The sequence below is a fragment of the Lathyrus oleraceus genome, chromosome 5, assembly GCF_024323335.1.
Source record: "Lathyrus oleraceus cultivar Zhongwan6 chromosome 5, CAAS_Psat_ZW6_1.0, whole genome shotgun sequence".
Taxonomy (NCBI): Eukaryota; Viridiplantae; Streptophyta; class Magnoliopsida; order Fabales; family Fabaceae; genus Lathyrus; species Lathyrus oleraceus.
Genome location: NC_066583.1, coordinates 391,586,541 through 391,612,913, shown reverse-complemented (window position 1 = coordinate 391,612,913; position 26,373 = coordinate 391,586,541). Strand labels below are relative to the sequence as shown.

General features: G+C 36.3%; 1 protein-coding gene across 2 annotated transcripts; it reads left to right on the top strand.

The window, feature by feature from the left end:
• The first annotated feature begins 16,906 nt into the window (after nt 1-16,906).
• Nucleotides 16,907-19,516, top strand: LOC127080239 (probable serine/threonine-protein kinase PBL17). 2 transcript variants are annotated; one of them, XM_051020568.1, is made up of 5 exons: nt 16,907-17,139; nt 17,206-17,501; nt 18,130-18,265; nt 18,639-18,775; nt 19,293-19,516. In XM_051020568.1, the coding sequence occupies exons 1-5, from the start codon at nt 17,067-17,069 to the stop codon at nt 19,461-19,463; spliced, it is 813 nt and encodes a 270-aa protein (XP_050876525.1). In that variant the 5' UTR covers nt 16,907-17,066; the 3' UTR covers nt 19,464-19,516. The 2 variants fall into 2 exon arrangements, with proteins under 2 accessions (XP_050876525.1, XP_050876526.1); XM_051020569.1 differs by having other exon boundaries at nt 16,919-17,139; nt 17,248-17,501.
• Nucleotides 19,517-26,373: the final 6,857 nt, after the last annotated feature.

Below are 26,373 nucleotides of genomic sequence, written 5' to 3'. Positions count from 1 at the left end.
CTCCAATAACCGTCTTGCGAGAGCCATCAAAAGCTTTGACAATTACCCCACTATACCTCATGGGAGCTCCTTGATAAGATAACTTTGACAATGTTGACTTCGGAAGCACATTGAGTGACGAACCGGTGTCAACGAGCACGTTTGACAAAGCATCTTCTTTGCAACTCATCGAAATATGCAAAGCCAAATTGTGATTTCTTCCCTCCTCAGGGAGTTCTTCATCGCAAAAGCTCAAATTATTGCATGAAGTGATGTTAGCCACTATATGATCAAATTGATCTACAGTAACATCTTGCTCCACGTATGCCTGTTCAAGAGCTCTCTGGAGTGCTTCTCTGTGTGCTTCAAAAATTCAAAAGCAGAGACAACACGGAAATCTTCGAGGGGGTATGGAGCAACTGCTCAACCATATTAAATTCACTCCTCTTGATTAGTCGGAGTACCTCATCATCATCATTATTGGCTTTCAAATTGCTGGATTCACCAAACTTATATTTTGAACAACCAACAAGATCTACAATAGGAGCCTCCGCCTTCTTACCAACAATCAACTCTTCTTTATTCTCCGGGAACACCGGTCCAAAAACTCGACCACTACGGGTCACCTTCGTAACATTTGCGATGCTCACCACTAAACTGGGCGTAGGTAACGGGACCTCTTGACCTTTCTCTATCATCGTAGCATTGTATTGATATGGTACAACCTTATCAGATGCATATGGGACTAGGCCTGCTAACCGTACTACCAACGGTGAAACTGACCTATTGCTGACGTTCTTGCTATTGCTGCTATCATACTGAATCACCATCCGCTTTGGTTGCTTGAAAACGATTACTATGAGATTGACATCGTCATCTACATGACGGGATTGAACAATCTGGATCATGCCTTCATCCATTAGACGCTGGATGTCCCTTTTCACAATAACACACCCCCTTGGGTTCACGCTACAAATATCAAAACCATCGTGATCATGTTCACAGTCACTCACCATACAGATATCTTTGTGCATCTGCACCGAAGACCTCCGGATAAACCGGACATCAAAAACCTTGAATTCACCTGGACAATCGTCTACCATGTTCACTGAAGAATTCTCATGAGCGGGCAAAGGATTAGATTTCACATTAGGCACGCGGTCTTCAAAAGACACCATGCCACTCTTCATAAGCTTTTGCACCTCATACTTCAGCGGATAACAGTTCTTCATATCGTGCCCAAGTGCACCCTGATGAAAAGCACAATGAAGCTCGGGTTTATACCACCACGGAAGTGGTTCTGGGATCTGCTGTGGATTCCTCGGTTGAATCAAATTTTTGAGGACTAATGATGGGTACAATTCTGCGTATGACATAGGAATCGGGTCAAAAGAGAGCTCCTTCCTCTCGAAGTTCTGTTGCTGGTGATGATTGTTGTTGGAATTGCTGTTGTTGTAGGTGTTTGTTCTCTGTTGCGGTTGTTGTTGTTGACGTTGATTTTGATATTGATGTTGTTGTTGAATTGGTGTTGTTTGCTGATTTGAAAATATTGGAATGACGGAAGATACTTGATGATGATGATGTTGACGGGGTGGTGGATTTCTTCTTAGTTGAGGCCTCCCCTGCCTCCCACTGGAAATTTCATTAGTCTTATTATCCTTCCTCTTGCTGAAACTACTCCCATACTTCTTGCTAGTTGACGCCTCCTCTTTTGACAATCGTCCTTCACGGACCCCTTCTTCAAGTCTCATCCTCATGTTTACCATTTCGGTAAAATCACTGGGGGCACTGGCGATCATGCGTTCATAGTAAAATGAAGTCAGGGTTTTCAGAAAGATTTTCGTCATCTCTTTCTCCTCCAAAGGAGGAGTGATATGGGAAGCCAACTCCCTCCAACGCTGGGCATACTCCTTGAATGTCTCCTTATCTTTCTGAGACATGGACCTCAGCTGGTCCCTATCCAACGCCATATCCATGTTGTACTTATACTATTTCACAAAAGCCTCACCTAGGTCATTGAAAGTGTGGATGCTTGCATTATCTAACCCCATATACCAACGGAGTGCAGCACCTGTCAGGCTATCCTGGAAATAGTGAATAAGCAATTGATTGTTATTTTTCTGGGTTAACATCTTGCGGGTATACATCACAAGATGACTGAGTGGACACGAGTTCCCCTTGTATTTCTCAAAGTCTGGAACTTTGAATTTCACTGGGATTTTCACATTGGGCACTAAGAATAGTTCAGCAGCACTCTTCCCAAACAGGTCTTTGCCTCTCAGCGTTTTCAATTCCTTGCGCAACTCAAGAAATTGGTCCTTTATCTCTTCCATCTTCTCATAGACATCCGGGCCCTAGGACGGCTCAGAATGATAGATGGTGTCCTCTACACGAGGCAAAGTGTGCACAACTGGAGGTGGCACAGACATAACTGGGCTAGATGCCGACATGGAAGCAAAAGTGGGAGCGAAACCTTCTGGCACAAAATTAGGTGGCATTCCCCACGGGAATACAGCAGGCAAGTTTGGTGCAAAGTGGGCGGTGGCTGCAGGCACAATAGAGGTAACCACTTCAGAAATGACAGTCCTCACAGGAGGAGTTGCAGGCGTTGGAGAAGCTTGGCTATGGGCAGCCAGAACTGAATCCATCATGGCAGTTAGTCGGACAATCTCCTCTTTCAAATCTCGGTTCTCTTGCTCAAGGTGTTCCATGATCTTTGAATGATTAGCTCTGGTGTTGTACCGGTGAGTCTGCTTGGCTAAAGCACAGAAGAACATCAATCAGACACTTGGCAAAAACTTACTTATGCAAATGATGCATGAAATGTAATGCTTGATTATTTTTATTTCCAAGGAACTTACTATATCATTTGCAAATGTATAATATTTAAATGGTAATTGCAATAATTTATATATCCAAAAATCTTTATTTATTTATATAAATTGGAAGGATTACACTGAGTACAATTTCAGAAACCAAGATACAAGAGAAAAGGAGACTAGTCATCCTAAGGATCCCTAACAAAATTTCAGAAGATCTGACCGAAGGCGCGTACTTCCTTTGAATGCGAAGGATCTAGGTCTCAAAAGAAGATTTCATCCGAGTCTTCTCGAGGACAAGTTGGTCGACAATCGTCTTCCAAGCAACGAAACACTGAGGCATGCTAGAAGATGAAACATCTGGCTCTCTCTGTCTCTTCGTCACTCGGTCTTCAAGTAGCTCAATCAGTGCAGCTTTGTCCTTAGACTCTAACTGCAACTCTTCATGCTTCTTGCTCAAAGCATGGAAACGCTCTTCCCACATATCCTTCTCTTGCTTCATCTTGGCGAGCGCATCTTCCAACTCCTCTACATATTGGTTAGGGAGAGTTAATGGCTCAACCACAACCATAAACGTAGTTCTTTCACATGGATAAGGCATCTTCAACTCCATAGCTCTCTTCTTCACCCAAAAAGTGTAAGCTTCCAAAGCTACACAATTGCACGGACCAAGCTCGGATCTTCCTTTTCTATGCACATTATGCCAAGCACGCACAATCTTCTGCTTCAAATGTTGGGGATCTTTACCCTCTTGATAGAAAAAACCTTCTAACAAAGTGTTATTAGGTTTGTCTCTCAAGGGGAACCCAAGTTGACGATGAGCCAAAGCAGGGTTGTAGTTAATTCCTCCTTGTGTACCAATGAGAGGCACATTAGAGAATTCTCCACAACTATCAATAATCTCCAAACTGCTTAAATATGGGTCATACCAAACTATATCATCATTAGTGAGAGACATAAGTCTCTGAGACCACCTTAGACATTGTTTGTTCTCCACAAAAGCAGGTGTCTGAGGCAAGTGCGAAATAAACCACTTGTACAGAAGAGGAATGCAACAAACAATAGTTCCACCACCCTTATAATTCCTTAGATTCAAAGAGAAATACATATCACCCAATAAAGTAGGCACAAGATTCCCAATCAAGAAAAGTCTAATGGCGTTAACATCAACAAAACCGTCAATGTTAGGGAACAAAGCTAATCCATAGATGAGAAACACAAAGATATCTTCAAAATCATCCACACTACCAGCTTGAGCAAAAGTGGTAGCTTCCTTAATGAGGAAAACAAATGGCAATAATACTAGATCGGGGAATCTCCTCCAATCCACTAAAAGGCACTCTACTAGAAACAGGTATCCCCAAAAGATGAGAATACTCCTCCAAGGTAGACACAAGCTGAAAATCTGGGAAAGTGAAACAATGGTAGAGAGGAACATAGAACTGCACCAATACACTCAAAAGTCCTTCAACTACATCAGCAGACAAGATGGAGAGAAGCTTCCCATAACGTTGTTTCAAGTCCAAGGGATCTAATACAAAAGATACTAGCTTCCTTAACTCTTTCAAATTTAGGCATCTGAAACTGTACTTCTTAGTGTTCCTTTGTCAATAATCCATGGTCTGGAAATATTTGCAAATGATACCTTAGTTCCTTGAAATTTTCGTGTGCTGAATGTTATGATGCGCATGAATGCATGAATGCAACAATCACAAGTAAGGGATCACACACAAGGAAAGGAAATGTCAAGGGATGAATCAAGTCATTGTCAAGATCAATCATCCATTTTGGTGGATTATGGTTTACACCTTATCGACACCCAAGTTCCATTGATATTGACAAGACTTGATTGGATCAACCAAGAATCAAAGGGTTTGTTGTAAGTCACGAGCATGGAGTCTGGGTAAGAACTGTCCCAAAGGAGTGAACTAAGGGTAAAAACCTGTAGATCATGTTCTAAAAAGTTCCCAGAGTCTTAATTCCATCTATCGGATATTATAGGTTAAGATGACTGACTCATCGACCCATAATATTCTCAAGAGAAACTCGTCTGAGTGTAGTATCGCGTAACAATTGTTATCAAGTCTACACTTGAACAATTTCCATACTACGTCCTAAATAGGCCAAGATGGGTTAGGTGTTCTAAGGTCCTCAGCTTCTCAGACCCAATTAGAAGTAGTAATGCCTAACCACAAATACTTGTGTGACATTTCCAAATCCAAAGGAGTCTCCACTGAGCATATGGATCTCAAGCCAACTTGTTAAGGACTACTCCAGACAAGTCGAACATGACTATATCATCCTCCTATCTTAATTGCACTCAAGTTCGGGTTAGAACTTATCTCATCACTCAGAGATCACCAAGCACAACAAGCAGATTATATCACACATACATATATACGAACATCACATATATACAAATATCTTAACACAAAAAGTAGGCTAAACCCACTGGAGACTACTCCCTAGCAGAGTCGCCACTTAATTTCTATAGCGGGAAATTCATGATCATCAAGTTATTGACAAGCTAGAGACCAATTAACAAGAGTCGCCACCGCGCTTTTATTGTTTCCAAGGGAAAAAGGGAAAAGTACGAACAAAACCCAAATAGTAAGAAGTTTTCAAATAAAAACTAATAAAAGTCAGAGATCACAGGTAAAGGGGTTGGTTACACAGAGGGAAGGTGTTAGCACCCAAAGTGTCCTAGGTACTCCTAGGGAGCCCTTTTTGTGTGCATATGTATTTTGTACAAAGTGATGTTTACAAACATATAGAATGGGGGGATGAGAAAATAATTCATTAATTATATTTTTGTGTTTGACAAGACCTTCGGACTTGTGCCTACGTACCAACATAAAAATGAGGGATCAAAACCTCGTAGTTCATGCTATAAATTTCAAAATGAGTGTGTTGGTTTTAACAAAATTTTAAGTTTGAAAGGCACAAAGGCCTAAAATGATTTGAATGGGTTAGTTCTTTTTGGCTTTTTAAAAATTTACGTCAAGTATGGTTAGGTTTATTCACAAGTTGGATTTAAGAAAATGAGTTTGAAAATGCAATGGCCTAAGGCCAATGTTTCTATCTTTTCGAAAGTGGTCAAAGTTTAGACCAAATAGAGTTCACACAAAGAAGATTTTTAAAATGGAGGGAGAGATTTTGAAATTAAAGAAATGGGGAGAAGATGAAGAGACTATCCTATGTACAAAAATTAAAAGTTTAAAGTTGAAAAGATCTTACCAAATGGGTAGCAATCCAATAGACAAGTATGTCAATAGAAACCCAGAATTCCCTTTGGACTTTTAGAATCAAGCAATACACAAATGCATAATTTATATCAATCTTGAAGAGCAAATGCATCATATAAAGATGGCCTCATCCAATCTTATCCACTTCATGATCTTCTTCAATAAAACCTATGTAGCAGGTGAATTCCCTAAGCCACAGGTTCAACATAACAACTTCAAAATGATCAATGTTGCAGATGAATCTGGAGGGATCTAGAATGATGTATCAGATGAAATCAAATTTTGCAAGCACTTGGTTCTTCAAAAAATTGGCATTGGCCAAGTCCATTATCAAAGGAATGTTGCCTAAGTTCTAAGTCCAATTGGGCAAGATCAAACAAACAGTCCACTACAAAGTCTTTTAGTATTTTTTGTTAATATTATGTGCATTAATGGCGAAAGACCAAACAAGCAAATAAAATATACATAAACAAAATAATATCACACAATATCGTCCAAATGGATAAAGTGAAAATTACATAAACATAAACAATTAGAATGGTATGTATAATGACAAATGATATAAAGTGCTAAAAGTAAAATGAATTAAAGTAAAAGCTTGAAATTAAAAGTTAATGGTTAGTAAGTTAGTAGTTAGTTTTGTTTTGCTTTTCATTTCAAGACATTCTTTGGAGAACACTCAACCCACTTGCCATAAGCATGGATCCTTGAACCAAAACATCTTCCAAGGGAAGGAAAGAAGGCCAAGTTTCCACACAATACCATGGAAGAGGGGAGACTTACAATCTCACTGACTAGAATGCTTATGCCTTTTATGTCACAAATTTAATGCTATGTTAAACAATCGTAATTGGACTTATGTAGAAGTCACAACTATTTGAGGTCGGGCAATAAACTTTTGATGTTAATGCATGTTGGAGACATAATATTAAGAAGTATGCTCATTAAACATACCACACACAAAAAGATGCAAAAGGTATGACCTAATCTCATTCATACTCATGTTAATCTTACAATCAACTAGCATTAGGACTTTGAGATGTCATTGGCCAAAATGGAAATGAATGAATGAAGAAAGGGAATTAGATGAAGAAGGAAGGGGATGAATGAGATCACAAATTGGTCAAAGGAGGACTTTTACAAAATTAATATTATTCATTCATTTTGGGAGATGAAATGTACATTCCATCAATCCCCTAAATCCAATAATATTAACTTGACAAAGTCAAATCAACCTTGACCAAGGCCCAACAACAAATAAGAAACTCAATTAAGTCAATATAAATGGTCAACACAATTAAAATGGCATTTATTCAATTAAAAATTATAAAATAGTACATTAAATTCAAATATGTTTTGCCCAAATCCTAAAATCTTATCAAAACACCTAATAAATGGTCATGAGATTTATCATAGGTCAAATAAGGTCAAAGGACCTTGGAGAAAAAATTTCATAATTTTTGGACACTTAAAAATATTTTTAAACAATTAAAAACAAATAAAAAATCAATTAATTCATGAAAAATATTAATAATGATCCAAAAAATAATTTTAATTCCGAATATGAAAGATAAAAATATTTGATTTTTTTTGGTGAAAGTCCCATATTTTTTGGATCAATATTAAATTTATTATGAATTATTGAAGAAAATGGAATTAAAATGAAATTCAAAAAATCCAAAAATACGTGGACCATCAGATCTCCCTCATTAATTGAGGTGGCAGATCTGATGATCCAAAACACGCGTTCCATGTGTTCCTTAGTCAACTTCATGGCAAACGAGGTAATCAAAACAAACGCTCTAGATTAGAACGTGGAACTTGGATCAAGTGGCTCAGACTCAAGACACCTCATCACCGGAGCCAGAGCTCCGGTTGTCTTCTCCGGTGAGCTTCACCGGACTGGTCAACATGAACCATCACCAAAATAATAAACAGAGATATGATCTTAAAGAAAAATATCACTGAGCACGAATATCACCTCCAATTCATCGAATTCCAACTATATTGAGAGATATGTGGAATTGAAAAATGAGGTTCATGATATGAGTTGCTTCGATTTAGCCTCAAAGCAACTCAAACTTCTTGCCTACATTGGTAGGACTTCAGACAACTCAATAACCAATGGAATTAAGCAACAAATTAAGAGAATCGAAGAGTTCAAATTTTCTGCAAATTACCTTCAATGGAGGTCTGAGCTTGCTAGATCTTGATCTGAATTGTGCTTGGCTTCACTTCAATTGATTGCAGGAGAGGAATGGAAAGGTTTAGAAGCAATGGACTCCTGGAGAATTGAATTCCAAAACAGTGGAGATTCAAGCTCAAATTCAAATGAATTTATCAAGGTTATCCTCTTAGAGTGAAGGGTTTTCAATGGGGATTCAAAGCTGGCGAAGTGTCTGTGTTAATTCTGAGCATAAGGGCCTCAATTTACAAGGAAATCAAATGATATTTGCACACTCTCTCCACTTTCCAAATTTGGTAAAATGATGATGCCATGCTGCATGGGCGCGCATAGGCCCATGTAATGATGGTTTGAAAGTCCAAATTGAAGACCAAATGCTTTGAAGATGGATTGGATTGCAAGGTACATGTGCATTGTCACTTGAAGATTGATCCATGCCAAATGATATCAGTCTGTTAAACCATTCATAGCCTATGCATTTCTCATCCAAAATGAATGAATTTGAGCTCTTTGGAAAGGTGAGATCAAGAGAAACAAGTTTGATGTTGAACGCTTTTTCATTTGGAGCTTGGAACTTGGAGATATTTGAGGTGGAAGTTTGGAAAAATTTGACATATCAAAAATTTTCTAAGTGTCAAGCCATATGTCTCAATATTCCACCTTGATTAACTTTTTCTAAGCGTTATGCATTTTTGAAGTTTGGAAAAATCACTTGATCAATGGTATAGGCCAAAAGTGACCTATAATGTAGCCTCATATCAAATGTTCAAAGAAGTTGAATTAGCTCCCGCTCCAAACATCAAATGTGAAGTATACACAATGAATTTGATTTTGCAACTTGGAAATATTTCATCTCATAAAAATTGAGCAAGTTATGGCCTTGGGAAGTTGACTTTCAAATTAGGGTTTAGACAAAATGACCTATAATGTTTCAACATAGGAAATCATTTTCCAAGCAAAACTAGTTTTATGTCTCAACATGAAAGTTGTTTGGAATGACATTTAGAGTAAATTTTATCTTGGGATAATTTTCATATGATGAAAATTGTAGGAGATAGGGTCTAGGGAGACCCAGTTTTGATCAGATGAATTCATCTGGCCAACCACCATCAACCAACTTGCTAATTTCCAATTATCTTGACTTTATTGGATCATGGTAGATCATATATGCATAAGATGATGAATTTTGAAGTGTCCCTTGATAAATTTGATCAATTGGTGAGATAGCTTGTTGAAGAAGTTACTCAAGATACCCAGTCAAACTAGGATTTCCAAGGCAAATCACCCTCAAACTCTTGAAGCAAACTTGATCAATATAATATGTAGAGATCAAACTCTTAGTTGTGATCTTTTTTCACGAGGGTCTCAAACCCTAGATGTGATCAATGAATCAATAGGATCATGCCCTACCTACAAAAGAGTTAGGCAAATACAAAGACATATTTTTGGTATTTTGGTTAGTTGAAATGATAAAATACATGTATGATATAATCACAAAGTGCTTGGTGATCTCTCCAAAACAAACCCAATTAAGGAGGGGTAAGGAGGATGCCAAGGTATGATCCCAATGTTAATGCTTATGATGAAATTTTATGAGGGATCTTAGGGTCAAAATTGGGGTCTTACAAGTCCATTATCAAAAATCATCCTCTCATCAAATGGCCATCTCTCCGGAAAATTCCCGCTAGAGAAGTTTGATGAGACTCCTTTCATATGATTCTATTTTCTCTTTACTTAAGAAATTTGTTTTGAATATCCCCGGTGGAGTCATTGGTTCCCATCTCCCATTTAGTGATGACCTTTTTCTCAAATGAAAGTCTGTTAAAGAAGAAACTGGATCCTATTACCAATATTTGAAGTTGGTTCTCGTTCAATTATCATAACTTACATTCTCGTTCCCTGGTGGAGTGTTAATTTTACCCCTAGTAATTTAAATACTTTCCCCAGTTTGTTAGCCTTTGGTGCTATTCTCCAGTGTTAGTCCCTCTTCTCTCTGCTTGGTTTCTCCAGTTGTAGTGTGTCTCTTGTAGCATCATTACCCACGGGATTAAGATTGTTGCATTCATATCACATCATAAGCATCATTGCGGTGTCTTAGGGTCAAAAGTTGTGCATTTTAATATTTAAGTCTCTCCCATTTATCGAGACGAAAATTTTAACCTTCATATCTCTGGGTGGAAGAAACTTAAATATGGGCAGATGTAATACCCTAATTTGACTCCTAAGATCCCTTATAATTTGAATAACATCAAGTTTATCAAATACTTTTGTGTATATCCTTATGCTTTGCTAACCCCACAAAAATACAAAGAATATATATGTCTTGCTTTAAGTTTGCAAGTTAGGGTTTTGGCATCAAGAGGTTCAAGGGATGGATCAGTCAAGTATTAGTGTGATAATAAATATATCAAGGTGATCAATTGTCTCTCTCCATCAACAATCAAAGTTTGTACTCACCTCAATTTAAGTTCATCAAGCCACAATTCATCTAGCACTCTAAATTAGGGTTTTTGGTCAAAGTTAGCTTAATGTTGACTCTTTGACCAAAGCATGATCCTATGGCTTGAGGCATGATCCATGTTCTGAAAATGTGTCCTCACAACCCACTCATAAGATTCAAATGGTCCAATAAGTTAGGTTCATGGGAAGATGAAGGTTTTGAACACAATTGATGAAAAACCAACAGATGCTTAAAGTCAAAGTTTGACCTTTGAGATTTTTGGTCAATTATGGACCTCTCAAGTCAATGATCATGAAAATATGGTCAATAAAGTCATTTGATCAAGTTTAATCAAGAAAATCAAGGTTACTTGCAAAAGGAGAAAAGATGGAGAATTGGAAATTTTACTAAGTCCCTAAAAAACCATGTTCAAGTACCCAACTTTCCAATGCCATAACTTGTGATCCAAGCCACCAATTTCTTTGATCCAATGATGAAATGGAAGGTCTTACTTCATACTTAAACTTTTTATTGGGTTATGAAACCTTAAAAAATGCATGAATGAGGAGATAGGAGGCCATGAAGTGGATGTTTTATTTGCTTCACAAGTGGTAAAACACTTGGTGAAATTTTCAGCATGCTGACCTAATCAAATGGCCAACTTTATGCCAATTTTTCACCAAGATCCCAACTGATTCAAGAAAATTTATCAACATGAAAGTTTTATATCATGATTCCATCTTTTCAAAATGTCCAAGAGCAATAATTTCCCATCCTTGAGCTAAGAGAATCGAATTTGGGAAGACAACATCATGAAGTGGTTCATAGGTCGAAATTTCAAGCCAAAGTACATTCCAAATCCAAATAAATCCACAAGATATCCAAGTACATGTCTATATTGCTTCTAAATCTCACTCTAATCAGAAGATTTCACACACTTTTGAGCCATTACCTAAGCAACTAAAGCATTACACAATGAATTATTCCATTTTTTGCATAAAGATCACACTTCCATTCATGTAAAGTAGCTTTAATCCAACAAGAAGTACCACTGAGCTCCAAAATGGATTTGGTTCTGATACATACCAACGCCAAACCTCAAGTCAACTTCTATGCTTCAAAAAAAGCAGCACCAAACACTCCATGTACTCCATACTTTTGCTATGCTTCCCACTTGGTGATTTGTGCAAGAACCAACCAAGAAAGCGAACCAGTATAAGCCACAATTATTTTATGATATCTGAGACTTATCCAACCCTCAAGGATCACTATAAATATAGGACAAAGCCTTATCTATCCATATACCAAGCTTAGCAATCAAAAACTTCGTTCTTGAGAACTTTCCAACCATAAACTCCATTCTCAAATTTGGGTCGTGCATTCTACAAACGTAAGGGTCCAATCACCTTCTGGGAACTCATAGGCATTGGGAGGGACATCAAATAACAACTGGAAGTAGAGTTGAAGAGGCATTGGACCTTGCTCCAATAGGTATATTCTTGACTTCGAAACTTATTATACATGCATCATTTCCATGTGATTTCTGAAGCTAACATGTATCACTTATTGTGTTAAGATTGATAATTAGTTCACATGCCATTTATCTTGTTGTTCATGTGAATTATGCTTGCATGAAACCTAGGGTTTGAGGTCTGGTTTTGACCTTCGTATGTCCTTATCTTTGAAGTTTTAGCAAAAACCTATCGTACCATTTTTTCCTTATTTTATTTTGAGCAACTTTGATCTCTATTTCATTAAAAATGGTTGAGAAAAAAGAGAGATATCAATGTTAAAAAATCTGGAAAAGAATAAAAAATGAAGAACGAAAAATGAAGTATGAGGTTGAAGATGATGTTGATGTGGTGTTGACAAAGTCAAACAAAACACGTTATATAATATATACAAATGTGTGTATTTTAATAAACGAATGTATAGCCACCCGAGTGGTTGAAATGTGCGCCTTAAGTCACTTGTAACCAAAAGGTCTGGAGTTCCAATCCCCCTCACCCCAGAGCGTGGGACCCTAAGAGCGTGGGTTCGAACCTGGCCAATGTAATGTTTATTTTTCTCACTTGTTAAAATGTTCATTTTTAATCATAACTTAAAAAATCCATAGCTTCATGATCCCTTAACCTTTTTGACCCATTCTTTTTTGCCATGAGTTCATGAGAATGTCTATTTTATGATGATACCAAAAATCCCAATTTTTTTTATTTCACCATTTTTTGATTTATTGGAAAACATGTGATTTTAAGTGTTTTTAAGGATCCTAACCAATTCCTTTGGTTCATCTCTTGGTTGTTCTTGTTGTTGAATGTTTGTATGATCATATCACACTTTATCAAGTGTTGATTGTTGTCCCTAACATGTTTAAAATTTATTATTTTCATACCTTGTCTCAATTGATTCACCTTGAAAACATGCTTTAATGAATGGTTAGGAGGTGATTAGGATTTCCACTTACTTATTCTTTGTTCATGCCATGATTAGGGTTTAGGTCTAAACTTACCCCTAAAATGTTCCTGTTTCTTGTTTGACTTGTATGCATAGTGATACACTTAGGGTTTTGATTTATCCATACCATGTTTATATGATCCATGTTTTGAACATCCTTATTTTTTCACAACTTCACTTGACAACCATACATATTGATCATGCTACTTGTCTTGCAATTCTATCCCAATTTGTGATGTTATATCCATATCTTGTAATTGTTTGTCACTTCATTCAAGTATTTCCTCCATAAACTCCCATGATGATTGAATATGTATCTCATACTTGTTCATGTGGTGTCTCTTATGGTGTTATGTAAACCTTTGTCATGTCTTGTTTATGTTCATCATGCCTCAAAAACATGTAACCAACTTATTCATGTATTACCAATTTATGCATCTTTAAGTATCTAAATCCAAGGGAAAGGATCTTATGTTGACTTCCTACTCATACACTGTCTGTTTGTTTGTTGATTCATGTGTTAACCCCACACCTTTTTTTCAAACTAAAACACCCATTCTAACCTTTACTTGCTTTTACCCAATGGATCTTTCAATTATACTTGAAAATGCTTTAGTACACATGAAGAATTTCAAACACAAACCTTGACTCACTTTTAGTCAATGCATATTTCAATTACACTTGAAAATGCTTTAGTACACATGAAGCATTTCAAAAACAAACCTTGACTTACTTTTAGTCAATGAATCTTTCAATTACAAAAAGCTTTAGTACACATGAAGCATCTCAAACTCAAACTTTGACTTACCTTTAGTCAAGTAACACTTTCCCAAAACATTTTTACCCCTTTGGTTACCCCATTCAAAAATGCAAACAACTTTTAAAAACATGTATAAATTCAAAAGGTTCCTGTAGTGTACTACAGATGCTTATGATGCTAATACCTTCCCTTTGCATAACCAACCCCTGTACCTTCGATCTCTACTTGCTTTGCTTCTAGTTTTTACTATTTGCTATGCATGTTTATTTTTGGGTTTATTTTGAATATTTTCCCATAACATTGGAAAAATAAAATTCCGATGGTGATATCAATGTTTTGCGAGTCAAGTTAATCCAATAGCTTAGTTCTGATCTCACCGCGATGATATGTACGCGTGGTTGCATCAATTACAACCATGTTTTACTTAAAAGGCAACTTGGGCATGAAATGGTTAGTCCTACCAAAGACAAAGACATGTGTCATTCATCATCAATGATGTTGACCCACTCAATCCAGCTGTAAGGAAAGTGGAGAGAGCTTGGACGACGATAGTCAGAATTGATCAAGAATGGGGAAAGAAGAATGTCATAGCCAAGGAACCATACATCGTGTGGGTAAGAGAACGAGCTAAAATTGTCAATATACCTTTCTTCTTTGAGTCTTCATCCTTCCCTCCAGTTCCAGAACCTGAGGATGTAGATAAGCTTGCCGATAAGATCAAGGAGCTCAAATTGGAAAACATTCAGGTATGAGTTCAGCTCAACCATGCTAAGGAAATAAATGAAGACTTGGAAGACGATGGTACGTAAATCAAGGAAAAGTTATAGAACAACAAGAATAGGATAAGGGATGAGAAAGGAAAGAAAAAGTGGGTTGGTGGTGCTATACTAGGAGCTAACTCTGAGCTTAACTTCTGAAACAACAAGTTGGGTCAAGCTTGGAGCACTATCAAAGATTTAGAGAAGACTGTTGAGTTTTCCAACACAATGAAGAAAACGGCCAGAGAAGACCATGAGCCTCAAATCCTAGAACTAAGGAAGGATGTCAAGGAATGCAAATATCATTTGACTCATGAGTAGTTGGAGAAACACAAGATTTACCAAAGCTTTTTGCATGAGAAATTCCAACTTGGAAGGGATTGTGCACAAATCAAGAACCTGAAGAATGGAATTTATGACCAAGCTTACCTAGAGTTGAAGAACAATCACATGTATTGGGAAGGCAGGTGCCTAAAGGCAGAATCTTTTATGGCTCAAATGGATGGCCTTATCAAGAATCTGTAAACTCTCAACACCGTTTAGAAAAAATGCAACACTCGTAATAACCAATAAGCACTAATGGATCAACTTAAATAAAATCAGGATGCTCTAAGGGAGGAAGTGTCCCTAGTCCGAGCCCAGATAGGGAAACTAATAAAGACGATCCAGGCTGTAGGCAGAGGACAAGAGGTCATGACTAGGATTCAAGAAGAAAAGCAACAAAGGGCCAATGTTATTTCCACTGCTACTGTATATCCTCCAGTGCCACCACAAGGAAAACATGTAGTTTAAATACTTCTGATGACAGCCGGTGGTTTACTTCCACCAGTCGTCAATCCTCCTGTCATTGAAATAGATGACCAACATTACGCTTTCTCCAGTTCTAGAGCCGATTCATTGTATGATGCTTTTGGCCCACCAACTACTGAGGTGGAGAAGAAGGTTTGTGCCATTGAAGAAAAGCTGAAGGCAATGGAAAGTTCTAACGCTATTGTCGTAACCCAAATTTTGACCACCCAATCTTTCTATTTTTCACCGAGTCGATCCCAATATTTAGTTTTATATTTATTTAGGTTTTAGGGATAACATTAGGGCTAAGATTGACTTCGATTAATGATAAGTGTTTAAACATTAATTAAATTTATTTTGATATTAATGAATTTTTTTAGAATTTTAAGTCGTTTATTAAATTAGGTGGGCTTAAGTTGATGTTATTATTTTAATTGGATCTTTTAAAATTAATTAGTTTTGATCAATTTCTAAGTTATTCAAATTTAATAGTTATATTTTAAAAAAATATTATTATTATTATTATTATCAACATTATTATTTATCAGTTATTACTATTATTTCTCATTATTAGAATATTAACATTATTAATTAGTGAATATTAGAATTAAGATTTAATTAGTTTTTATTCTTTTTTATTTTTCGGTACCTTGGGTTATTATTATTGGGTTTTATTTATGTTTGTTATCTGAACTAGCCCAAACTGAACCCTTTCCATGTGAGTCAAGTATGACCCAATCTAATTGGGCCAAGCGTGGCCCAAATCCATCACCCAACCAGGTATGGATAATGACTCGAATCCGAGTCCATCATCTTCAACCTCTAAACCCTAAGGCGTGCAGAATTGAAAACGGAAACAAATCAAAAACCTGCAAAATTCAATTTTTATCCAAACTTTCCTTTTGAATGAATATCACGAAATACATAATCAAATCCAGACCAAATACATCATAATTTCAGTTACAGTTCAAAACCCAAAAAAATATTTCTAACCTAAATCAATCTAATTACAATCAGATTCTAAGCTTCCTAAAAATAATAATCTTAATAATTATGGAAAACCTTATAAACACTACGCCAAAAATGACTTTTAACAGCGCATCTTAGACAGGACTTTTAAAAGAAAGCGCTGTCTAAGGTTAAAATTAAAATAAAACACGGAAAATGTTCCAAAAAAATAATAAAAGCGCTGTCTAAGGGGGGGTCTTAGACAGCGCTTTCTAAAAGCGCTGTCTAAGACCCCCCCTTAGACAGCGCTTTTAGAAAGCGCTTTTAAATATAGACCTTAGTCAGCGCTTTTGATAAAGCGCTGTCTAAAGTCATTAAATTAAAAAAAAGATTAAAACCAAAAGCGCTGTCTAAGGGGGGTACTCAATATTCAACTCATTAAAATAATTTATATATTTTAAAAAATATAAATTTCATATTCATTTTGAACAAAATATTTTAATAACATAAGAGTTCCTTTAAGAAAGTTGAACGTGTTTGGCGCTTTCTACGCCCAAAGCAATGCCACTCTTCATCTTTGAATCATTCTCCACTCTCTCTCTCTTTCTCTCTCTAAAACCTAACTCTCATTCATTCCAACAATGAATTCTGAATGTGTGTAAACGCGGTTTCTGTTCAGATCGATATTCATGGGGATTTGCTTCAGCATTGAAGAAAAACACGTTTCCCTCTCCGATTCAAAACCAAAACCTAATTCCACAGGTACTTCAATTTCTTTCTCGCATTTTCTCTTTCCGTTATTTTATTCTTGAATTTGCTATGAATCAGGTTCGGTTGGAAATGAATCCACTGCACCAACAACTCTATTAGGTGGTGGTACTGGTTCCATGAATATCAAAGAACTTCGTGAAGGTGCTGGATACAGCAACGTCCATATTTTTACCTACAACGAATTGAGGCTTTCCACCAAGCAGTTTCGTCCCAATTTCATTCTTGGAGAAGGTGGATTTGGTGTTGTGTATAAAGGTGTCATTGATGATAGTGTTAGAGCCGGTTATAAATCCACTGAAGTCGCTATTAAGGAACTCAATCGCGAAGGGTTTCAAGGCGATAGGGAATGGCTTGTATGTTTCTCGCTTTTCCTTATTGCACAATTAATTAATAACTAATAACTTGTTATATGCTCTAGTAGAAGTAGGATATGTTTTGGATTAGTGTTAATAGTAGTTTATTTAATGTCTATAAGCATTCCTCATTGTTGAATTTAATGTGTCACATTAATGGTTTTACCAAAAAAAACACATTATTAATCTGGTTCGGGGGTCAGTTTTGGCATCAAGTGGTTTCAGCCCCCTACGTCAATCACCACTAGTCCAACCAACGATTGGTAAATGTGTTTTTTTTATGGTACAAGTTTTATGGTGTATTTTATAGTAGTGTACTAAGTTGGGTTGGTTTAGATTGAGTTTAGAGTGAAATGATTTTGATTGAATATTTTTACTTTTAAAAATAAATTTAATGTAAAAGTTACTGTATCTTATTGAACTCAAAGTGAAAGTTGTTTTACATCTAGTTAAACTGAGGTTTGGTGTCAAAATCAACCAATTCTGATATAGTTCAACATGAAATGAAGTACACTTGATATTAGGTTTGAACAATGACTTTGATGGTTAGAGTGGTGAGAAAGGTTTGATGGGAGTGAGCGTTGGATGTGAATGTGATCTAACTTAAATGGTTTTACTTGCATTGCAGGCTGAAGTTAACTATTTGGGTCAATTCAGTCACCCGAATCTTGTGAAGCTCTTTGGGTACTGCTGTGAGGATGAACACCGCTTGTTGGTCTATGAGTACATGGCTAGTGGGAGCTTGGAGAAACATCTTTTCCGCAGTAAGCTTCACATATTTTACTTTTGAATTGTAACTGTTTAGAAAACTCATTTTTTTGATTATGTTGTGAAGCTACTTTATGTAGTTTCTTACCGAAACTGAAATTGTAACTGTTTTAATGTGCAACATATTGAAAGAAAAAAAAACTTTTACCTTACATAATCTTTAAATAAATCAGCTTTTTAAAATACTTAAACAAATGGGCCCAAAGCCATCATCAATTCACGACCTTAGTGTCCCATTTGTCATGATTCTTGCCATTCAGTTCTTTAGTGCATTGATTGAATAAACCAATTTAATGGTATACTGAGGAAAAACTTGATGACGAAACTGCCTCTTGCAGTCGTAACCATCCCTTTATTTCTTAATTGTAGGAGCTGGCTCAACATTGACTTGGTCAAAAAGAATGAAGATTGCTTTGCATGCTGCAAGAGGGCTTGCTTTTCTTCATGGTGCAGAAAGGCCCATCATATATCGTGACTTTAAGACTTCAAATATCTTGCTAGATGCGGTATGTTGTCTTCTAGTCAGCTAATGACATCTTTAGTGTTATATAAAGTTGCTTCTTTTAAACATTATAAGATTTTTTTTGGATTTTTTCAAATTTGAAGGGAAAAAATAGAACTGTTATCATCATATCCATAAGTATCATTCCTAATCATTCAACCTGACTTGCTAGACCCTTGAACTTAAAAACACCTAGATTAAGTTTTTTTTGGTATATTTTTATGGTCTCGGCTAATGGTTTCTTTAGAGATAACCTGAAAAATCGTAGAGAGATTTGTGAGCTTTGTTTAGTTAGTATGTTTTTCTATTGTCATGTAGTTTGTGTTGATTTTTTTAAGGATTCTTATTCTCAGCATTCATATCTATATAATTCCCTTCCATGTAATTCATTAATCTATCATTCAGAAGAAGAAACTATGACTATCATACTCAATAGCATCATAAATCATCTTTTTAAAAAAAGTAAAGTTTGCGTAGGTTTCATCTATCTAATGTTGAGGTATTGAGGCATATACCTGCAGGATTTCAATGCAAAGCTTTCAGACTTTGGCCTTGCGAAGGATGGGCCGATGGGGGACCAAACACACGTTTCAACACGAGTGATGGGCACATATGGATATGCTGCTCCGGAGTATGTCATGACTGGTAAGTTATTAGAATCTATTTTTGCTGAAGTATTGTCATTTATCTAAACTTTTTGCCTCTTTAAAAACTCTTCATCGACAATAAAAGTGCATTTGCTGTATCCATATTTATGCAATTTGCACAATTCTATGTTGACATGACATAAACAACCTTTATAAGACCATCCTGGCCTTTTTTGTGCACTTTACTGTTGGAAATGAAATTAAATTGAAGGACCAAATTGAACTTCATTACCAAATTGAAGACATTAAATTGGCTCCTCTTAATTTCTTCAACCTTGGTATTGTATGGAGGACCAAGGAAGAAGAAACAATAACAAGTACATGAATTTCAATATTTTGCAAGTTGATCTTACTAGGGTGGGGTACAAAGATGAACCTTTTATTCTAGCATCTCAAGCTAAACAAGTGTTCTATGTGAATGACCCGAAGAGTACAAAATGGTCTATAGTGTTTTTCTCTAACAAAGTGACTGATGATAGCGGTGTCGATCAATGTGATATTGATGTTGAGAATGAGTCATGCATTAGACGGAATGAGTTGAATAGAAATGATGAAGTTGAGGATCTTATACCGGATGAGTCATATATAAGAAACGATCATAATGAGGGAATTTGGATCAATTCATCCGTACGCATTGCTAAGAAACAAGTGATTAATATTCCAACAAAGAAAAGAAAGAGATGTTAGTGACTTAGGTAAATTATCCATGGTTTCTTTATTTTTTTTTCAATTGTTTTGATTATAAGTTATATGTGATAATGCATGATTTCATTATATTTTTGTTTTCAATTGCTTTGATTATAAGTTATATCTGATAATGCATGATTTCTTTATTTTTTTATTTTCAGAGGGTTTCAGACATTTTTATCATCCAAGTTCCTTAAGGATGCGGATGGTAATTTTGTGGATGCGGAGCTTCCTAAAAAATATGAAAGTTTGATATCGGCTGAAGAATGGGAAGCTTTCAAATCCAAAAGACAAGACCCGGTTTTTCAAAGAATAAGTGCTACAAATCGGGAAAGAGCATCAAGTCCCGCATATCCGTACCGAAAAGGACGTGTCGGATATGGATGCTTAGAACAATCCATGGTAAGTATTTATAAATTGCGATAACAAATTTGTTCATCATATATTAGTTTTATCTGATCCATGGTATATTTTTAATTACCACATTTTTTATTATATTAGTGATGACACTTGATAAAACTTAGGATTTATAATCCATATTTTTTTTTTCATATGTAGTGTCCTCAACAACGTAATCAAATAGATTGCGGGTATTTCATGTTGAGGTTTATGCGAGATACTCTTGCTTTGGGCCGATTAAAGATTCCCACCGATGTATGTATTTCTAACTTATGAGTTATTTTTATATTTACACATATCTCATATAATTAAATAGTTGGAATTAATTCAAAATATGTTATATTATTATGTAGTACTTTGAGGAATTCAAGTGTGCATTTTATACAAAGGATCAAGGGGACGAAATCAAAGAGGAGTGGTGTCAATTCATGATAGAGCTCAATGTTTGTTCATAAATTTGTGTAATTAATGTGTACATTTGTAGTATATGTAATGACTTATAAATGTGTACATAAATTTGTATATATTTTGATACATTTAAGGCAAAATTGGTTTGAATTGGTATATATATATATTTGTTAGCCAAAAATTGGTAGAAAAAAGGCCAAAATGGCATATATAAAATGTGATAATTGTCTGTCAAAATCTGGTTGAAAACAGGTAGAAATTCTGGTTTATAAACCTGGAAAAAATGTGGTTTAAAACAAAAGCTTCAAAAATTTTCGTATACCTTAGACAGCGCTTTTGTAAAAAGCGCTGTCTAAGGGGGGGATTAGAAAGCGCTTTAGGCAAAAGCGCTGTCTAAGGGGGGGGCTTAGACAGCGCTTTTTGAAAAGCGCTGTCTAAGGTATACCTAAAAAAATTAAAATAGGAGGGTCTTAGAAAGCGCTTTTGGCCAAAGCGCTGTCTAAGGGGGTGGGGCTTAGACAGCGCTTTTCAAAAGCGCTGTCTAAGGTATACCTAAAAAATTTAAAATAAGAGGGTCTTATAAAGCGCTTTTGGCCAAAGCGCTGTCTAAGGGGGGGGGGGGGGCTTAGACAGCGCTTTTAAGATTTAATAAAGCGCTGTCTAAACCTTTAGCAGCGGAGGTTTAGACAGCGCTTTAAAGCGCTGTCTAAGGCTAAAAAAAGCGCTGTCTAAGGTCTTGTTTGTTGTAGTGAAATTAATTTATAAAAACACTAATCTAAAACAAAAAGTGGGGACCGAATCCACCGCTTCAGCATCCATAACCACCACAAAAGCTCCCGTCGATATATGGGTTAAGGTTTCACACCAAAACCCTAACCTTCTTGAGATAAGCCATTACACAGATTGGTACCTCACACAAAAAATATAGATAAGAGGTTAAAAGACGGAGAAGAGACAACTAGACCAAAAAGAAAAGAAAAGATTCGAAATTTACCTTTTTCCAGAATAAGTCTCCATTCTATAGGTTGGTCTTTATCCCTTCGTACCTTATCTCTGATTGTTGTTTACTATGGATTGATGTGATTGTCTGATTTTGGATTGTTTGGGATAACTGAAAGGGATTTTTTTTTAATTTTAAAGTTTTGGTTGTTGTGATTTGAGGTTGATTTTGAAGGAATTAGGGTTTGATTGGGGTTTAGGGAGGGACGATATATGAGTCGGCCAAGGTTTAGAGTTGAATTAGGTCAAACTCGATGTTTATGGGTTAGGGTTATGGTTAGGGTTCATGTGATAAACCCTAGGGTTCATCTGGGTAACATGAAGGGGTTAGGGTTCTTGGAGTTTTCAGCTTAGGGTTCATAGGAGAACCCATAAGTTTCTAGGGTTCAAAGGGTTTGTGGGGAAGGAATGAGCTTCTAGGATGATGTTCATCACTCAGATGAACATCAGTTGAAGGTTCTAGTTGATCTTCAACCGGAGACCAGAGGCGTAAGATGGTTTAGGGAGGGGAACGATGGTCTTTGGGTTTGGGGTTGCATTTATGGGATGATGTTCATCATGTTCATGATGAACATGATTAATATGGTGGTCCGGTAGGGGTTAGAGTGGTGGTGAAACGCGACTCGGAAAAAGGTTTAAAGAGAGTTGAGAGAGAAGTGAAGTGAAGAGTGGAGAGAAGGGAGAGAAGATGGAGAAAGAAGATTGAAAAATGAGAAAGCGCTGAAGAGGGAAAGGGTTATATACCCGTACCATGATCTATTCGATGCCCTCCAAGTGGGGCTCTCGGATCCCTTCAGATCAATTGACTATCTCAGTCAACTGATGTTGCTCTGTACGCACGAATAATGTGTACATCCATTGACTTCCCATCTGATCCCTCTGTCTTAATTACTTTGACCAAGTATGAGGATCCAACGTTCCTTAAAAAATATGTGTGCATTGCGTTGGATCGATCCAACACTCTAGGAAGAGAGTTAATTGTTGACTCTCTCCATGGACCGCGCTCAATTGTGGGTTTCCAGAAGCTAATGGGCTTATTATCTTTGGTGTTAACACCCCATTTCAAGCCCATTTGCTAACGTAGTTTAAAACACACCCCCTTTTTTTTATTAATTTTTAGTTAATTAATTACTTAATTAACTATTAATTAAGATTTATCCATTTAATATTTATGATTAATTCAAATAAAATAAAAATAAAAATTTTGTTATTTATTTATGACATGTTTATCTATTTAATTAGTTATGATAGTAATATTTTAATTAATTAGGGATTTATATTATTTATGTTAGGGTTAATTAAATTAGGAATTAGGTATAGAATCAGGGATAACTATTAGGGTTTTAAGGGATGTAAAAATGGGACAAAATAGGGATAAAGAATATATCTTGTGACATCCAAATTTAATTCATTTGTATTACCTTTAATTTAATTTATATTATTATATCGTATTGTTATTAATTAAATTAAATGATGTTTTCAAGTTAAAACGGGATAAAGACATGAGATACAATTTGGGATAAGACTAAGGGGTTATCAAAGGTTAAATCACGATTAAAACCGGGATAAAGGGGTTTTGTCTAACACGTAATTATGATTCCTAATCTACTCTCTTAAATAAATTGAAACAATATTTTTACAAGGGATAAAGGGATAAAGGGATAAAATCAATTCAAATTCACTTCAAACCGTAAGACCTCTACCCTAGTGTATTTAGGCATTTTCTAAAATCACTTCTCCGCCCCCGACGCGTGAGAATTTTCAATGGATAAAAACAACCAACAAATCAACATTATAAATAAGAACTACGATAATCTGATATTTCTCCTAATGCGGAGGTACGTAGGCATATAATTGTAAACTCTAGCGAGTATAGTTATGAGAAACCTTTTTTTGATCTCTCAACCTTTTAACTAAAATACCTTTTGTAAATAAATAATTAATAATTAATTAGTAATCAAGAAAACACCTTAGAAACATACATTAGCCCTAGAATTATAGGAGGCTCCAATTGAGTACCATGGAGGTAAGGGATTCCTAACACCTTCCCCTTACTTAATCGACTCCCGAACCTAGTCTCTCACTTTTAACTATTAGGTTTTATCATTATTTCTCCGTTCCTTAGGAACGAATAAAGGATGGTGGTGACTCTGTCATTTTTCCAGCCGCGACAACTGGTGACTCTGCCGGGGAGTTCTTATACCTTCCTTAAAGAGAGTCCATCCTAGCCTCCACTTTTAGGGTTTTGTATGTTCATTTGATTTGCTTTTATTTATTTATTTATTTGTTTACAGGTTCTCAATTATTTGTTTTCTTTTTTATTTTATGCTCCTTATTATTCTCTTATCTTATTAAAGTGTCATATCATTGGTGGGGATTGATACTACGTGAGAAGCAAAAACCCAAGCTTGAAAAAAAATTAAGCTTAAAGTAAGGGGTTCTTGTCTTGGCCACTGGGGATCTCATCTTGTGGGGTCTTTGATGACAATTCTGTCTAGAGTAGATCAATTTAAAAGATTTTTCATAAGAAGGCTAACACTTCTTCATGATGGAACTTTGAATTTGGTCCATGACTCTAGGTACCTCTTTTAGAACACCCTCAAATCGGGGTAACCTTATGTTATCAACCCGCAAGGGTATTTACTAAGGTCCCACCTAGATGAGACTTATCTCAAAGGATTACTGTAGGAAGGCTTGCTCCTTCTCATGGTAAAACAAGGGTATAATCCATGAGACTAGGTCTATTATCTTACTCAAAGCTTTATATCCTATAAGTGAGGGGATTGGGTAGTCTAATATTAGATCCAACCTAATGTTAAGAAGCTTATCCAATATAGAGCATACTTACATGATTACCCCAACCAAAAGAAATTCAAAGTCAAGAAACATTCATATCATCATCTCATTAGCATTAAAAAAAACCTTTTGCGTATATTTACCATCATTTGGGGAATTTCAAAATCTGTTATAGGTACTTCATGGAAACGAACAAAAGGACAACCTTCTATATAAAGGAAACCATGCCAGATCTCCAAAGTTTAAAGGTTCTTCAGGGAATGATGTCCAACTCCATTCAGAGAAAGTTCACACTCAAATATGGAGGGATTCTTGATCTCTTGAGAGTCCTTGTAAAGGTAGAGGTAGTCACTGCCTTGGGTCAATTCTATGATCCACCTCTATTGTGTTTATTGTTTCAATACTTTCTCCTAGCCCTCACGCTAGAAGAGTTTGGGTTATACTTGTACATCCCTAAAGATAGAAAGGGACCTTATATGGGAATGGGGAAAAAGGTAAAGCCTAAGAACTTGGCTATGACTTTAGGGATGCCCACTGAGGACCTTCTGTCACACTATAAAGAAGATAGAGACATCCAAGGTATCAAGAGAAGTTACTTGGAGGGGGTAGCCCGAAGAATGGATGGGGATGAAAGGTGGGGGTCTTATGTTGACATTTTAGATTTAATAATGCTTGGGATAATCCTTTTCCCTAATGTGGTTAACTTTGTTGATGTCTCTGCCATCAATATCTTTTGGGTTGTGAAGAATCTAGAGGTAGATCTAGTGCCCACTCTACTAGTTGATGTATACTATACCATGAGAATTTTCCATAATAGGGAGAAGGGATCACTACGTTGTTGCATTCCATTGTCGTACCAATGGTTTTCCTCACACCTTTATAAGAACATTCATATGATAGAGATCAAAAGCTTATGTCCCTCAATGAAGGATCAATCCTATGGTAATCATGCTTAGGCTCAAAAGCTTATGTCCCTCAATGAAGGATCAATCCTATGGTAATCATGCTTATCTTCTAGGGATATAATTATCAATTGTGGGAGTTTTCCCAATTTAACCCTTATTGGTTCCAAATGGTGCATTAATTACAATAGTGTACTGGCTCTAAGACGGTTAGGTCACCCCATGTGGTAGAGGCGTAAGGAAGCCGAGTTAGAGGAGTTTATCTTGCATGGTGGAAGGACTTCATATAAAGAACTACTTAGGAAGGTTACTCGTGCATGGGAAAAAGTTCATGTCAAGGAAAACAAGCTAAAAAGGAAGGATAGTTCATCCGAAGAATCCTACAACCCTTGGTGTAAGGAAATTGTTCGTTTAATTAAGCTTCCTTTTTGATTGACCCAACTTATGTCCCAGACACACCTAATCCTATTCCAGTGTCCATTCAGGAGGTCGACAATCTCAAATCCACTATTGTTAGGCTAGAACAAGATAACGAAAGCTTAGAGCATAGTCTTTATGACGCGACCTATGAAAAGAACCAGATAAGCTACGACCTTCAGCAGAAGGACAAACAACTCCTTGAGAATATGGAGGAACTCCATATTTAAAGAAGCAAAAGACAAAATACTTTGGGAGGTCCAAGATGAAGGTCAAAGATGGAAGAGGTCATGGGATATACCGTATGGGAACGACAGGAAAAGGAAAGCATTGTAATAACTCTAATT

Excerpts from the sequence above, each read along its gene's own strand:
- LOC127080239 (XM_051020568.1), top strand. The coding sequence starts at position 17,067 with ATGGGGATTTGCTTCAGCATTGAAGAAAAACACGTTTCCCTCTCCGAT. Across the intron at positions 17,140-17,205 it reads ACCAAAACCTAATTCCACAG|GTTCGGTTGGAAATGAATCC; the intron begins GTACTTCAATTT and ends GCTATGAATCAG. Across the intron at positions 17,502-18,129 it reads AAGGCGATAGGGAATGGCTT|GCTGAAGTTAACTATTTGGG; the intron begins GTATGTTTCTCG and ends CTTGCATTGCAG.